This window comes from Ochotona curzoniae, unplaced genomic scaffold, assembly GCF_017591425.1.
Source record: "Ochotona curzoniae isolate NIBS_2020 unplaced genomic scaffold, NIBS_Ocur_1.0 scaffold_3223, whole genome shotgun sequence".
Taxonomy (NCBI): Eukaryota; Metazoa; Chordata; class Mammalia; order Lagomorpha; family Ochotonidae; genus Ochotona; species Ochotona curzoniae.
In genome coordinates, this window is record NW_024467108.1 from 708,649 (window position 1) to 725,126 (window position 16,478).

Sequence of the window (16,478 nt, forward strand, 5' to 3'; positions counted from 1 at the left end):
TTGCCGCTATCATCCTATGGTGTCCCTGGAGAGCCAAGAAACAGGGTTTTAGTCTGAAAAGTAACTTTGACTGCTCTGGATCAAGCTAATTATTTCACACACAGAGAGAGAGAGACAGACAGACAGAGAGAGAGAGAGAGACAGAGAGAGAGAGAGAAAGAGAATATGTTAATCATGAGTCCTGCTTGATTAAATAACTGCTAATGCAGCATCATGGTGATCAGATCTGACATGAGTTACTCTGGGGTGTATGTGTTCTTCAATAAAAGATTCTTGATATGGCAATGGGGACTCTCTTGGTTAATTGTCTTCCATCTCTTTATTTATCTCTTAACACACTGAACATGTGAGTTTGAGCTCTGCATGTCCCTGGTCTGTGTGTATAGGACTCCTCACTGCTCCAGGTAAGTGTATGGAATACATAAGAATTCAGATTCTGGAATCTCCCAGGTCATGCAAATAATCCATACACTTTCACTCATGCATACTGTGCCAAATAAGAATTCAATAAATACGTGTATTTAAAATTATCTATACACACACACACACACACAAATACTTCTATTTATATCCAATATATCAACATAAACTTGCGATGGACATGTGGTGCAGCAATTGTCACCCGAGACAGCCACATTCTATGGTCATATCAAGCTCTGAACTGACAACAGCTGCAAATGCATACCATAGGAAGCAGAGGATGATACCTTAAGTACTCAAGACTATGAAATCAATGTGGGAAACAGAAAATAAGCCCCAGGCTTCTGGCTTTGGCCTGGCCAAGCTGCCTAACCTTCCTTCCATTCCTTTCAAGTACATAAATAGACATTTAAAGGAAATATCCTTAAGTATTCCTATGTTGGCTTCCTAAGGGAGAAAAGGTATTTCCCCTACCACATGAGAATACTCTCAAGTCTAGCATTTCAAAATCTGGGACTCCGAAAAAAATGACCTCTCCTTTCACGTTAGACCTCTGATTCCATTTTCATATCTAAGGCCCACCTTCTCCCAATCAGTGGCAGAATGGTTCCAGTCCTTCTTTAGGGGAAAAGATGTTCTTATTCACACGAGCGTGGTTGTCTCTAGGCTTCACCAGACTCAGTGTTTCACACAGTTAAGCACATAGCACTCACTGCCACAGTATTCCAAGTTTAGAAAATCTGTTTTTTTTATCTATTCTTTTTTTCATGGGGGAACTTTGCTCTCAATTTTCTGTAAAATTGCCTTATTTTGTTTTACTACAGAGAATTTGCCTCCCAAATATGTCCATTTTTCCTGGCTGGTCCTGTTAAGGTGTGAAGCTAAAATTGACATCACAATATCCCTTTTCTGAAGAGGTCATGGCCTTAATGGGTGGGGCAGGCAGGACAACCTTGGGAGGATTTAGTCCATTCCATGCCAAGTATGAATCAGTAGCCACAACAGACCTCAGCTGGGCTACATCTGGAGAACTGGGGTGAGGGTAGAACATCACAGGTACTGGCCCTTGCGTAGTCACTCATTATTTTTTGGGCAGCAAGGAAACTAGCCTGTGGCCTGAGCATACCAACTAGAGACGAAGGCCAGCACAAGTCTTTAGCTGCCCTCACCCCCTCCGCCCCTACTTCTATCTGCTTCCATCTGCCTGCACCCTGAGCTCCATGCCACATGTCATCTCTCGAACACCCAGGATGTCCCACGGCAGGCATCCTTCAGATCGCCCTGAAGACATGAAAATCTCCTCCAGTGTCACTCGAGTAATAGTGAAGACACCAGGCAACCAGAAAGACTTTGTTGTAGCTGATGATACCTCGGTGAGGCAGTTCAAGGAGAAGTTATCAGCTCATTTCAAATGCCAAATGGATCAACTGGTGCTGGTCTTCATGGGCCGTCTTCTCAAAGACCATGACACACTGGGCCAGTGGGGCATAGTGGATGGCCACATCATCCACCTGGTCATCAAGTCCAAGCATGGCTCCAGATCCCTAGCCCATTCTTCTCGGAACCTGTCAACAAATGAGTCGTGCCACCAGGAGAGAAACACCAAAGGAAAGAGCAGCGAGGTGTGCCAGCCTGCTGATAAGAGTCAAGCATCGGGGGAATCAGTCCTGTTTGTGGAGTCTGCTGTGCCCAAGCTACATACCCAGGATCTGGAAGTAGGTCAGTCAGAACACATAGCACAGATACTAGGGAATCCTAGTATCCAGCGACTGCTGTCTAACATGGAGTTCATGCAGCAGTTCATTTCTGAACACCTAGACATGCAGCAATTGATTCAGCAGAACCCAGAAGTCTTTCACCTCCTTGACAATTCTGACATTTTATGTCAAACTTTGGAGCTGGCGAGAAGCCTTGCCACGATCCAAGAGGCAATGCAGATACAACGACCCGCACAGACTCTTGAGCATTCAGTTAATCTGCCACACTCCCTGGCCTTAGATACAATTGAAGGTGGGAACAATGTCATGAATCAGAGCTGTGCTGATACTACTGACCAAATCAACAGTTTGCAAGACCCTTTTGGGGGTAACCTTTTCACAGCCTTGTTAGCAGGACAAGCACCAGAAGAAGCAGAAGACCAACCTTCATCTCTGTCTCTGCCATCCTCTCAGCTCTCCACAACCCGGGTCATCTATACTAGTTCCCATGCCTTATCCTCAATCACTTCAACCAACACCACCATCAGTGGGGTCAACTGTACTTCTAGGGACAATGTTGCCACGGTTTCCACCAAGGATAGGGGTAATATCTGTACCATTCAACAGCCAGCAAGAACATCAGCTTTATCTGGTATGAAGTTCAATCAGCAGCCTCAGGAAGAAGACAAGAATGGTATCATCTCTCTAGAGAGTTCTGAGCAGAGATTAGAGGATGATCTCCAGCTGTCAGATGAGCAAACCAACTCCCACATCACAGGAGGCATGACTCAGTTTCTTATGAGCAACCCCTGCCTGGCAGCTCAGATGATGATGTTCATGAATATACCCCAGCTGAGTGAACAGTGCAGGCAACAGCTGCCCACATTCTTGCAACAGACTCAGCTTTCTGATCTGCTTCTATCTCTAGCCAATCCTAAAACATCACAAGCAATATTGCAGATTGAGCAGGGTCTCCAGCTGCTGGTCACAGAAGCTCCTATTCTTCTACCCTGGGTTGCCCCCTATCTATGGCGCCTGGGTTGGCTCCCTGCCCCCAGCTGTAATTATCCTGATGCAGTTCCCTTGACCAGTGATGCTCCAGAGGTGGCTGACCCCAAAGCACCTGAGTGTTGTCATAAATCTGAAGCTGTCCTACAAAGGCTACAGACCCTAGCTGGAGACCTTTCCCACCCTCTACAAGCCCCTGAAATTCGATTCAGCAAGCAGATGGAATGTCTCCAGGCTATGGGATTTGGGAATCACCATGCCAACCTCCAGGCCCTCATTGCTACCGAGGGGGACACCAATGCTGCTATCTGCAAGCTCAAGAGAACCCGGAGATTCTAATCCATCACACCTACCTGTTTTCTTACTAACAGATCAGACACAGTTGATCACCTCACTTGCTTTTTCTGCCTCTCCTGATACTTCTGTGCAGAAAAAGTCCTGGAAGAGAAGCACTCAACCCATGCTTTCGCTGCTGAGTAACAGACCATTGGTCATGGCTGGAAGATCTGTCAATAAAATGGCTACACCTACTTGCTCCCGTCTAAGGTTTGACTTTGGCTCTTTCCCACAAAAGCAAATAACTGTGTGATATCCCTGTCTTACCTAACACAAGGACATGAAACACAGAGACACATAAATGCACACATTAATACAGAGAAGAATTATTAAAGGTTCACACACCACTGTATTATATGCAAATACTCATGTAGTCAAGAATTCACTTACGTCAGTACACTGAGTCAACCTACAAGTACACACATAACCATGTACATACACAGATATACACAAAGACCTAGAGCTACATAAGCAAACACACATATAACAGAAGAATATTTTAACACACCCATATGGAAAAGGAAGCATATTAAGTAGATAGACCCAGGTATTCAGTCATAAAGACTTGATTTCTCATGCTAATTATTAGAAGTTTGTAAGAAAGTGGAAGAATGACTTGGAGTGTATCAGAATAGTAAGTGTCCACGAGTCAATCAAGTCCTTGTGCATACATTTACCACTGGGGTCTCCTATTTGCCATTGCCTCAATAATTAACACTTAATGAGCTGTCATTATTGTCATTAGCAAAGACAGATGTTGCCACCCTCACTGCACATCCCAACACCCAGTTAGAGTAGAGCTCCTTAAAAAGAATCATGTTCTTGAGTGTATCTTAATATTTGTAGCTCTACTTCCCTGGTTGCTACAGTCCCATCTTCTTTCTCTCTTTCCCTCGCCCCCCCTCTCTATAAGATTTATTTATTTTTATTAGAAACGTACATTTACAGAGAGAAGGAGAGACAGAATGACTTTCCATCTGCTGAGTCACTCCCCTAATGACCTCAACACCTAGAGTTGAGCTGATCTGAAGCCAGAAACCTGGAGCTTCTTCCAGGTCTCCCATGACTGTGCCAGGTCTCAATGATTTGGGCCATTCTTGACTGCTTTCCCAGGTAACAAGCAGGCAGCTGGATGGCAAGTAGAGAATCCAGGACACACTAGTGTCTATATAGGATGCTGGGCTTGAAGGTAGAGGATTATTCTGTTGAGTCATTGCTCCAGCCCACTCTCATCTTCTCTTCTTCCCAAATCATCCGGACCTTGCCAGCTGGGCAGCATATTCAATCATCCTAGATTCAAGTATTCAATTATTAAATAATTTAATAAGCTCTTACCATGATTTTGTAAGTCGATGCTGTTTTTATGCTGTTTTTGATATATATACATATATATTTAAAGATTTATTTATTTATTTATTTATTACAAAGTCAGATATACAGAGAGCAGAAGAGACAGAGAGGAAGATCTTCTATCTGATGATTCACTCCCCAAGTGACCACAACGGCCGGTGCTGCGCCAATCCAAAGCTGGGAGCCGGGAACTAGGAACCTCTTCTGGGTATCCCATGTGGGTGCAGGGTCCCAAAGCTAGGCCACTGCGCCAGACCCCTTGATATTAAAGAAATAACACTGACAAAGCAACTTTCCATTTTTTATGGAGTTTGTTAGCTTTTATGGAGATAGCATTCTAATTAACTTATAGGTATGTTAATAAATGTGATTAAGAGAAGTTTATCAGGAAAAATATTTCTAATTAGGGAGTTCGGGAAGGTTTCTCTTAACATATGATGAATGAGTAAAAATTAGAAGGAATATAGAAGCTAAGTGTGCAGTTCCCTGGGACAGGGGGTGATCTAGTCTAGAGATGAGTAGGTGACAGCCGCAGTCCCGAGGTGATCTCTCTGTGTTTGAGGAGGTACGAGCAGGTGATACAGCTGGAGAAATCTGAGACATATAGCAGAGCTTTGTAGATCTGGTGAGTCATTTGGATTTTACTAGGAATGTAATAGAAAATCAATGGACATGTTTTAATACATTACAAGCCTGAAAAACCTACAAATGAAACCCAGGAGTTCCTTGTTCTCCACCTATTTCTTTAAATTGCTCTCTTTATAGTGATGAGTGATATTTTCCATTTGCACCCCTATTTTCATCGAATTCAATGTCTTTTTAAAAAGCAACTTCTATTTATTTGAAAGGTGGTATGATTAATGAGAGAAATAGCTCCCTTCTGATGGTTCACTTTTCAAATGCTTGTCACCAGCTGAGACTGAACCAGGAGCCAAGAACTTAATCCAGGTGTACCACACACAGTTGGTAAGGAGCCAACCATTTGAGATCATTGTTTATCCCCCTTCTAACCCCCCTTCCCCCATGCCACCATGTGCAGTAACAGAAAGCTGGATCAGAAGCAGAAGTGAGACTCAAACTCAAGCACTCATATGGTATGCAGGGATCCCGAGAAGCGTATTAAACTGTTGCACCCAATTCCCATCCGTGTCTCTTTCATATGCTTCCTTCACTGTTTCCCAAATAACTTCCCCTTTGATTTAAGTTTTAATAGAACTAAAAGTTTGTTAAGTACCTTTATGAATATCTGTATTTTTTTTTCAATTTTAGTTAAAAGAGGAGAAATACAAATAAGAAAAAAAAACTTTGGGTTTTTTGAGCAAAGGAATGGAATAATTCATTTTATCAGTCTGTCTATGGGTGAGAAATAGACTACAATAAAGGGAAATTAGGAAAGCAATGAAGCCATTTAGAGGTTTTACAAAATTTGATGACAGTATTTGTTCCAAAGGAGCTGAGAGATAGTAAGATTTTGCATTCTGAAAGGGACCCACAGATATTTGTGTGCAACAAGTCACCCCTCGTTAGTCTTCACATTGCTATTATCAAGAACGTAGGGCTCATAAAGTTCCTAGTGTTGGTCTTGTGGCACAGTGGTTTATGGCATTTCCTGAAGCACCCCCGTGTTCCATTCCGGAGTTCCAGAGTCCTGATTGCTCCATTTCTAGCACAGCTCCCTGTTAATACATCTGGGAGAGCAGTGGAAGATAGCCAAAATTCTGAGCCTTCTGCCACCCACTTAGGAGACCCTGATGAATTTCTGGCTTCTGACTTCAGCCTGGTTTAACCCTCATTTTTGTAGTCATTGGGGAATCAGTCAGCAAATGGAAGATCCATCTTTGGTATTCTGTCTTTCAAATAAATAAGTAAGTAAATAGATTTTTAGGAGACATGAACTTTTCACTTCCATATTAAACACCTGTTAGTCTGATTAAATCTTGTACTTTATTTGCATCACTTAACATAAGTAGTCCAGGCTGCCAATGCCATATTAGTTTTCATTCCAAAATACTTAAAAAATCTAATCAGCCTCAGTTTTCCATTCATCCCCAATCCTACAAACCTTTCTGCCCTACCATTTAGAACTCAAAACGGAGCAACACTACAGCCCCCAGATCTGTTGCCCCATTCCTAGTGGTTCCCTTAGTTTACCTATAGTGAAAATCTGTTCACTGAGGACGGGGCTCTCCAGTAGAGGTGACTACTTTTTCATTCACCATGGATGTTGATAAGGCTAGATATCGTTTATGCACTTTCTTGTTGCTTCTTTACCCTATGTTTTTCCTTAAGAGTACTCCACAGGGCTGGCATTGTGGAACGGCAGCAGTTTAAGCTGCCATTTATGATGCTGGCATCCCATATTAGAACTTTGCTTTGAGTTCTTGCTGCTCTCCTTCTGACCTAGCTCCCTGCGGATGCCCGTGGGAAGGCAGTGGAATATGGCTCATGTTTCGGCTCTGTTGCTCACGTGGGATACCTGGATAGAGTTCCTGGATCTTGCTTTTTCCTTGATCCAGATCTGACTATTGCAGCCATTTGGGAGTGAACCTGGGTGGACAACTCTGTCTTTGTCTCAACCTTTTTTTTTTTTTTTTGGTCTGCCTGTCAATAAATAAATAAGTTTCCTAAAAAAAGATAACTTTCTGAAAACTAGTATAATCATTCTGGTACTATTCCATTTTCAAACATTTTATACTTTCTGATTTTCTTAAAAATTTCACTCATTCACTCAAGAGACATAATAAGCAGGGAAAAATTCTACCTACTTGCTTATTCTACATTGCCCACAACAGCAAAGGCTGGGCTGGCCAGACTGGAGCCAGGAGCCAGGTTGCCCACATGGATATCAGGGTCTCAATCACACTCATGGTTATCAGCGATGCCTTCCAATGTCTACTTTAGTAGGAAGTAGGGGTCAGGAGCAGAGTGAATATCAAACTGAGGTATTCTGAAAAGAGGATACAGGCTTTTAACCAGTAAACCAAATGTCTATTTCATTTTGGCAATAATTTTTAGCTAGTAAACTCATCTTGGTTACAAATACATCCAGAACTATTCAACTAATCTTTGTGTAAGCAGACAAAAACACATACCTGTACCAATCAATTTCATTTAATTTTTTATTTTGGACATCTTCTAGCCATTCTCAAAACTGCATTCTCCCAGCCCCATGGTTCTCACCAGACTGCGTCAGAATCATTTGATGGGTATATGGAAACACAGAATTTAAAGTACTTAGCAAACACTTCTGTTTCAGAAGGCATTGGAGAGTCTTGTCCTGACTAATTCACAACTTTATTTTTGAAATGATCATCTCATTCATGCATTTTTATTATGAAATACTCAACATTCCCTTTCTAAAATTCTGAATCTCAGTTGAGGTTTTATTTAAGAGGCAGTCAGAAATGATTAGAAAGAACTTAAGTGTCTGCTACCAATTTAACTGACCAGCTTACATCTTTAGCTACACATTTTGTCCTTCATTCTTCTGTAATGATTACTCTTCATAACACTGGCAACCAATCTATTGCTATCCTTAAGGATTTACTCTTGCAAAATCTTTCTTTTCCTCTTGTATTGGTTTTTCCTTGTCATTGGATTGTTTCCACCTGAATAAAAGCATGAGACCAGTCTCATGTGAACTCTATGCTTAACAAATTATTAAGCATTTATACATGTGTTTTCTCTTTTATTCCCTCCATCTCTCTCTCTCTCCCCCTCTCCCCCCATTTCGAAAAAATAGAATTTTTTTAAAATAACATGACTCAATACTTTTTGTCTCACGTTTCCGCATCCACACCATTCACATCATGTATAGACTCACATCCTTTTCAACCCACTGCATTGTCTCTTAAATAGAGTCCAACCAGGATTTCTGTTGCAACGACACTCACAAATACTGTTTCATCATGATCTTGAATTCTATGTCTTGTTAAATCCAGTGATTATCTTTCAGTTCTCATTTGACTGACCCATCAACATTATTTGACATAGTTACATTTTTTAATATTTATTTTTTTAAAGTTTTATTTGCTTTTATTGGAAAGTCAGATATACAGAGAGGAGAGACAGAGAGGAAGATCTTGCATCTGATGATTCATTCCCCAAGTGACTGCAAAGCTGGTGCTGCACCAATCTGAAGCCAGGAGCCAGGAACTTCCTCCAGCTCTCCCACACGGGTGTAGGGTCCCAAGGTTTTGGGCCATCCTTGACTGCTTTCCCAGGCCACAAGCATGGAGCTGGATGGGAAGTGGGGCTGCTGGGACCAGAACTTGTGCCCATATGGGATCCTGGCACGTTCAAGGCGAGGACTTTAGCTGCTAGGCCACTGCGCCAGGCCCTATTCTATTTTTTTTGAAGTGGGGACAGAGATAGGGGGAGAGAGATGGAGAGTGGAAAAGAGAATCAATGACTAATAATTTGTTAATTTTGTTTAACACTCTGCTTATTTTCTGATCTTTGAATTTTTCTTTTGGTAAGTTCATTTTTTGAGTTTCTTCAGAGACGATTTTTTTTTTTTTTAAAAAAAACTGTATTTATTTTTATTGGAAAGTCAGATTTAAGGAGAGGAGAAGCAGAATGATCTTCCATCCACTGTTTAACTCTCCATATAGCTGCAATGGCCAGAGCTGAGCCTGTTCAAAGCCAGGAGCAGGAGCTCTTCCAGGTCTGCCACATGGATGCAGGGTCCCTTGGCTTTGGGCCACCCCCCACTGCTTTCCCAGGCCACATTTAGGGAGCTGGAAAGGAAGTGGAGCAGCAGGGCATGGACTGGTGCCCATATGGGATCCCGGTGCATGCAAGGCAAGAACCTTAGCCGCTAAGCTACCATGCTGGGCCCAATTTTTTCTTTTTTAAAAGGAAATAAGCTTTACGTCCTCCCTGAATCCTCTCTTATACCCAAAATGAAAAAAAGTCATGCTTTGCAAACACATGTATATTATTTAATTTTGAGACAGAAAGAGGAAGGAAAATAGGATTCTACAGAAAAGATTTTCAACAGGATGCAGCTTAATTCAGGTCTTTACAGCAACATAAAGAACTAAAGTGCTTTTCACAATTGCCCAGGCTCAGTCTGACTCTCCCAATACTTCACATGAGGCTGTGTGGAAAAGCTTTTGACTTGAGATGTCGTCCTTCGAGGACACTCATTCTGAGAAAGGCAATTCAAGTACAGGAAATGGAAAAGATAACGAGTGAGAGTGCATGGGGCAGGAGAGAGGAAGCACAGGAGTTCCCATCGATTTTGAGCGTCTTGGAGAAAACTCAATAATCCGGTGTGTGAGATTATGATGTCAGTACTGAGGTCATAGAGGGGACCCATTGGAGTGGGTTCCGGCCCAGAAAGTCTCAGGGGTGGCTGTGCAGCAAGATGAGGGTGGTTTGGAGCCCTGCATAAGAGGAAGGACGGGGTCACAGCGAATTGGTGTGTATGCCCCAGAAAAAGCTTTTCTTTGACCCCTTAATCATTATTTATAGAATTCTTTCCCAGGTTCTCAAATGCCATCTCAATGCCATCATCCTTCAAAAGCTCCTTCTGTGTGTACTGTTCCTTTGCCCAAGACCCTTATTATGCCCATGATTCTGACTTTTTTCACTGTTTAGAAAAGTGACCTCAGTCTCTTACCTGCCTCTCCTCCCTCAGCTGTGTCCCCATAGACCTGGGTCTCCTGCTACTCACCATGGCCAAAAGTGGAGAGGCCCTGCCACAGGGCAATCCAGTACCAGTCCAGGATCCCCACCTCATCAAGGTGACAGTGAAGACGCCCAAGGACAAGGAGGATTTCTCAGTTACAGACACATGCACCATCCAGCAGCTGAAGGAAGAGATATCTCAGCGTTTTAAGGCCCACCCTGATCAGCTGGTACTCATTTTTGCTGGCAAAATCCTCAAGGACCCCGATTCACTGGCACAGTGTGGAGTGCGAGATGGCCTCACTGTTCATCTGGTCATCAAGATGCAACGCCGCACCATGGGAACTGAGGGCTCAACTTCTTCAGTCCAGACCCCTGACCCCAGTCCCGGATCACTTCCAACACCAAGCCCAATGTACTCAGCAGACGGACCTCCGACTTTCAACTTAGGTGTCCTTACAGGCCTCAGTGGGCTGGGCCTGGGATCCGGGAACTTTACTGACCAGGCAAACTCACTGATGTGGCAGCATGTATCTGTGCCTGACTTTGTGGCTCAGCTCATTGAGGATCCCTTTATCCAGGGTTTGTTGTCCAACACAGGTCTAGTGCGCCAGCTGGTTCTTGACAATCCCCATATGCAGCAGTTGATCCAACAAAACCCTGAGATTGGGCATATACTCAACAACCCTGAAATAATGCGGCAGACACTAGAGTTTCTACGTAACCCTGCCATGATGCAGGAGATGATGCGTAGCCAGGATCGGGCGCTAAGTAATCTGGAAAGCATCCCTGGTGGCTACAATGTGCTGCGTACCATGTATACTGATATTATGGACCCAATGCTAAATGCAGTACAGGAGCAGTTTGGTGGCAATCCTTTTGCCACATCCACTACCAGCGCAACCGCCACCAGTAGCCTACCTTCAAGGACGGAGAATTGTGATCCTCTCCCCAACCCCTGGACTTCCACATATGGAGGCTCAGGTGGCAGGCAAAGAAGGCAGCCTGGGGATCAGGATATATCGCAAATTAGAAATAGAATTCCAAACTTTCTGGCTAATTTAGGGCTCTATGAGTATCTCCAGCAATTGTATGATAACTCCCAGTCCTTAGGAACCTATCTGCAGGGAACTGGAACCACCCTCAATCCAAATCTGCAACTACCACCACCACCATCAGCGCCACCACCACCAGGAAATAGAGTTCCCCCAGCTTCAGCCTCATCTCAGGAAACTAGGTCAGGCCAGCAGCTCCCCAGGGAGTCAGTATCCATCAAGGGAAAGACTTCCTGTCCAGCGTTTCTGAAATGCCCTACAGGAAGCGGCACTGGAAAAGATGGAGGCCACGATGGGTCAGGGAAAGGCTCTAATGGCCACAACACTAGCATGCGTGATCTTGTCTCTGGGCTGGGGGATTCTGCCAACAGGACCCCATATGTTGCTTCACAACCTTCCTCCATGGCACCCGCTCCTGGAGGCCCTGACACTCCCTGGCTGCCACCACAGGCATATCCAATACCTCTGAGGCCGGTTGGCATGAATCAGTTCTCACAATATCAGAACGAGATGCAGCAGCAGTTGCCACTGCTATTGCACCTTCAGTCTGCCATGGCAAATCCCCGTGCCATGCAAGCTCTGCTGCAGATTGAGCAGGGCCTGCAGATCCTGGCTACTGAAGCACCTTGCCTTCTATTTTGGTTCATGCCTTGCCGGGGAGGGCTGGGGAATGTAGCTGCAGGTGCAGAAACTAGAGAAGGTGCCCTTATGACTGAAGACACCCAACCACCCCCGGCTCCTGAAGTTTCACCGACACAGTGCTCCTTGGAAGAGTTGGGCTTCCATTCTACTTCCTTCCTCCAGACACTGCAAGCCCTGGCTAATGCCAATCCTCAGCAGCTGCAACCTGAGGCTCACTTTCGAGTGCAGCTCGAACAACTGCGGGCTATGGGGTTTCTGAATCCTGAAGCCAATCTTCAGGCCCTCATTGCTACAGGAGGTGATGTGGATGCTGCCGTGGAGAAGCTGAGGCAGTCATAGGGACCCTAATAATCCAGACCATATCTTTTCCTTTGTGCCTTTTCCCCAATATCCTATCACCCTTGTTCTCCTATTCTTGAATATAGCTGCACTATACACCAAATTTACTATGATGCCCTTTACTGCTGAGACAATGTTGTTCCAGACTCAATGAGGAAGACCAAGAGGCAGAAACAGGATGGGAATGATGAGTATGCCCCAACCACTCCCTCTGCTGCACCATCTTGGGGCCCCAGTCTGAGTTCTGTGTATGACTATCTTGAGATGCAATTACATCTAATCTTCAGTGTCAGCCATTGCCTGAGTCTGATTCTTACGGTTTATGAGAAGAGGGTGGGGAGATAGAATCAAGTGAGTGGTGATTAAGGTTGTATCTGCCTTAACAAAAGGCCTGGGTGTGAGGGAGGGAAAGAGCTTTGACGGGGCATGTCTCAGAGACATAGAGAGCAGAACAGGGAATGTTGTTGTGACTCTATATATTGAGGCCTGAGGGTTTCCTGATGTCCTTTCAGAAGCCCTTCATGTTCTGCGTTCTGTAGTGTCTCCACCATGTACTCCATCCTTTTCAGTCCCTGTCACTAGCCTGGATGAAGATAGTAGAGCTTTTCTGATTTGTGGCTGTATGTGTACCTGAGACGACTCCTGATAGACTGTCCTCTTCAAGGTTTAATTCTGGCCACTCAGTGGATATAGAAATAGCGGCAAAGATTCAGATGGAATTCTGCATGGCTGAAACTCACTAATATTACCGAGTCTTTTGTAGACAGCTTCAGATTTACTGCTTGCAGCTTTTGGCTCAAAAGTTGAGTACCTATTATAGGCTCAGCTTTCTGTTCATGATTAAGAATTTAATACGAGTAAAAAGGACATTAACTTGCTGTTTTGAGTTAACATCTGATAACAGCAATTATTTAAACTTTGGGTACCTGAAAGAATGCTTATTTTCAATAATTATAAATCATGACTAATGAGACAAAGAAAAAGATGGGAAGCTGGGAAGTTGTAAAAACAGGGACTAGTTCAGGAAGATAGAGAAAATTTCCACCAGTGTGTATTCCATCCAAGCTAAAGCTTGAAAAGTAGTAAGAATGAATGGGGGGAGGAGAGTATTTTTGGAGAGGATTTGTGATATACCAATGCACTGAGTTAGGCTGTGCCTAACCCTGGCTAAGTGTATTAGACACACAGATTAATTCTTTGCTTGTAAACAAGAGTGCTTTTCATTACGCATGAGTTTCCAGAGTAAAGATGTTAAAGTTCACAAATCAAGCAAGTGAACAGTGCATAAATATGCTCAAGAACTCACACTGGTAAACACACTGGATATGTGCACATACCTCTGTGTGTCATGTCTGCATACATAAGCACAAATATAACATACCCTACAATGTCAGAGTTTTAGTACAGAATGAAAGTGTAAATGCAAGAATCATTCATACAATATTGCCGTCCAGGAGTGGAAAGGGCCAGGGCCCCAGATTTAGGTTGGGGGTGGGGATGCTTTGGTGAAAGCAGATATAATGAGTATTTAAATGTCAGAGACTCAGCCTGAGGCTCCAGAAACTGTCTTCAAGTATGCTACTTAAAGATGAAACCAGCTCTGAACAACAAGGTTATCCCAGAGACTTAGGGCAAACTCCAGGTGGAACACAAGGCTTCAAGAAATCTCCACTTGTGGGAGGTTCTGGTCCAGGTACAGGAAACTCTGCTGGATGCAGTGTTGCAGAGAAGAAAATTCTGGCTCCTTGCCTGCAATTCATACTGTGACTAATCCCTGACTGCCTGCAAATGAGGAAAATGAATCATATAATCTGACTCCTTTTGGGGAAGATCAGGTAAGGAAAACAAACTTCATGGAAAGTTTGAGTCTGTTAGCGTGGGAAGTATTATCCCAATTTTGCACATGAGGGAAGCCAAGGTATATCCAGGTGGGAAGCACAAGCCTCAAGTTAGAAATCTTAGTATGACAGCCGGAGTTTGAAGTTAATCTGTTTCCACAGTTCATATTCTTCACCATTTTATTAAAAACATTTATTGAATTTGTGTTTATTTTATTTTAAGTATTATTTACACAGTTGAGAGGGGTGCACATGCACTTGAACCTTTAATTAGGGTGGGGAGGAAGGGGGGTGGAACAAATATTTCCATTTTTTTCCTTTTTCCACTACCTGCAGGGGAGGACATCATTCCTTGCTGTCAAAATACATCAGTTCTTGGGGATGGAGGGAAGTCCTTTGATGACATCTTAGACACCCCTGTATGGGAAGAGTATCCCAAGGGTGTTACTTGAGTGGTTTTGATAGTTTTGCAATGTCATCAGCTTCACCGTACCAGGGTACAGAAAATCTTTTCAAGCTCTGTTGGCTGACCAATTCAACCTTAGTGCATCCACTAAGCTGCAAAACGTGGCCAGGAGAGTGGTCCAACATGTTCTGATTTTCATCATCTGACAAGGCAGTGGATGTGACCTGTTAACCCAGGTGAGCTGGTTGTCATATCTCCTGTGTGCCATCTGGGCATGTTGTCCACTGCACGGGCATCAGCAATTGAGAAGACCAGTCTCAATACATGCACATATACTGTGATTTTCTCTGTGGTTAGGGTTTGAGTTTAATGATCTGGTTGAGAAAATCCCCCAAGAAACCTTGCCTGGAGTGACCTCAGATTTGACTTCTGTGTGCACCAGTCAGTATAGGGTCATATTTGGTCCATCACCTGCACCAGCCAACCCACATACTGGTCGATGCACTGTCTGGTCAGTTTTGCACCAGCCCCATTTCTCATGTGAACTGATGGGTGCTGTGGTTTCACCCAGCCTAGCTGCCACAGGTCTAGTCTAAAAAGACCAGCAGGTGCTGCAGCCTAGTCATATTCATCCTTAACAACTCCTATCAGGCCGAACCCCAACCTCAGTTTTTGCTTGTGTTGGTACGTACTGTGATCTAGCCTGGTATAGCCCACATTCCATTGGGTCTGTATATACCCATGGGTGCTGTAGCTTAGCTCAGCCTGACCCATCCCCAGACCCTGACTCTCATGCTCACCAGTGGGAGCTGCGGCCCAGCAGGGGAGTGCCCACAGTTCCCCTATGAGGCCCAGTCCCAGTCCCAAATCTTGTGCCAGCCAAGGGGTATTACAATCCAACCTGACATAACTTGCACCAAGTTTTAGCACTTCCCAGCAGTTGCATCAGCTTAGCCCAGCCTGACCTGTTCATAGAACTAGTTCATATGTTGTAGGAAGGATGCTACAGTGCTACTTGGTTTGGCCTGCTCTGCCCACAAGCCCAGTTTTCACACTCAGAAGCAGAAGCAGCATCCTAGCAGGGAAGCTCCCAAAGTTTCACTACCAGTTCATCACCAGTCCTGGGTCATGAACGTGCCAGCAGGCGCTGTGATCCAATCTGGCATGACTCACCTTCAGTCTCACCATTCTCCAGCAGGTGCTGTAGATGGCTCAGCCCAGCCTGTCCCCAGCCATCATGTGAACTGGTGGGCGTTGTGGTCAGGACTGGCCTGGCCTGGACCCTGTCCTGACTCTCACTCATGCCAGTGTATGCTGTGGACTGGTCTAGCCTAACCTGACTCCAGACCTGGTCCACACATATGTCAACAGATGCTACAGCCCTGCCTTGCCTGGTTTGCTCCAAGCCCCATGCTCTTGTATTCACCAGAAGAGAATGTGTTTTATCAGGGGACTTCCCCAAGTTTCCCCACCAGGCCCATTCTCAACCACAGATCTCACATGTACTGGCAGGCTAGTCTGGCATGGCTGGTCCTCAGTTCTGGCACTTACTGGCAAATTGTGTGACCTAGCTTGACTGGCCTGCACTCATTTTGGCTCTTGTGAGCATCAGAGCATGCTGGGGCCTAGACCAGACTGACCCAGCACACATGCATGCTGATGGGTGCTGCAGCTTGCCCAGCCCAATTCACCTAGAGCTCTGGCTCTCACATTCATCAGTGGGGGCTGCAGCCTAGCAGGGAAGTCCCCAGAG

At 44.4% G+C, this 16,478-nt stretch overlaps 2 protein-coding genes across 2 annotated transcripts; both read left to right on the top strand.

Moving 5' to 3' along the window:
* The first annotated feature begins 1,640 nt into the window (after nt 1-1,640).
* UBQLNL (ubiquilin like) lies at nt 1,641-3,658 on the top strand. The gene has a single exon (XM_040964302.1). The coding sequence runs from the start codon at nt 1,641-1,643 to the stop codon at nt 3,462-3,464; it is 1,824 nt and encodes a 607-aa protein (XP_040820236.1). The 3' UTR covers nt 3,465-3,658.
* A 6,798-nt stretch (nt 3,659-10,456) lies between these two features.
* UBQLN3 (ubiquilin 3) lies at nt 10,457-12,577 on the top strand. The gene has a single exon (XM_040964268.1). It carries the CDS (start codon nt 10,493-10,495, stop codon nt 12,479-12,481), a length of 1,989 nt encoding a protein of 662 aa, XP_040820202.1. The 5' UTR covers nt 10,457-10,492; the 3' UTR covers nt 12,482-12,577.
* Nucleotides 12,578-16,478: the final 3,901 nt, after the last annotated feature.

What these genes read in the sequence shown, in the direction of transcription:
- UBQLN3 (XM_040964268.1), top strand. Translation starts at nt 10,493, where the DNA reads ATGGCCAAAAGTGGAGAGGCCCTGCCACAGGGCAATCCAGTACCAGTC.
- UBQLNL (XM_040964302.1), top strand. Translation starts at nt 1,641, where the DNA reads ATGCCACATGTCATCTCTCGAACACCCAGGATGTCCCACGGCAGGCAT.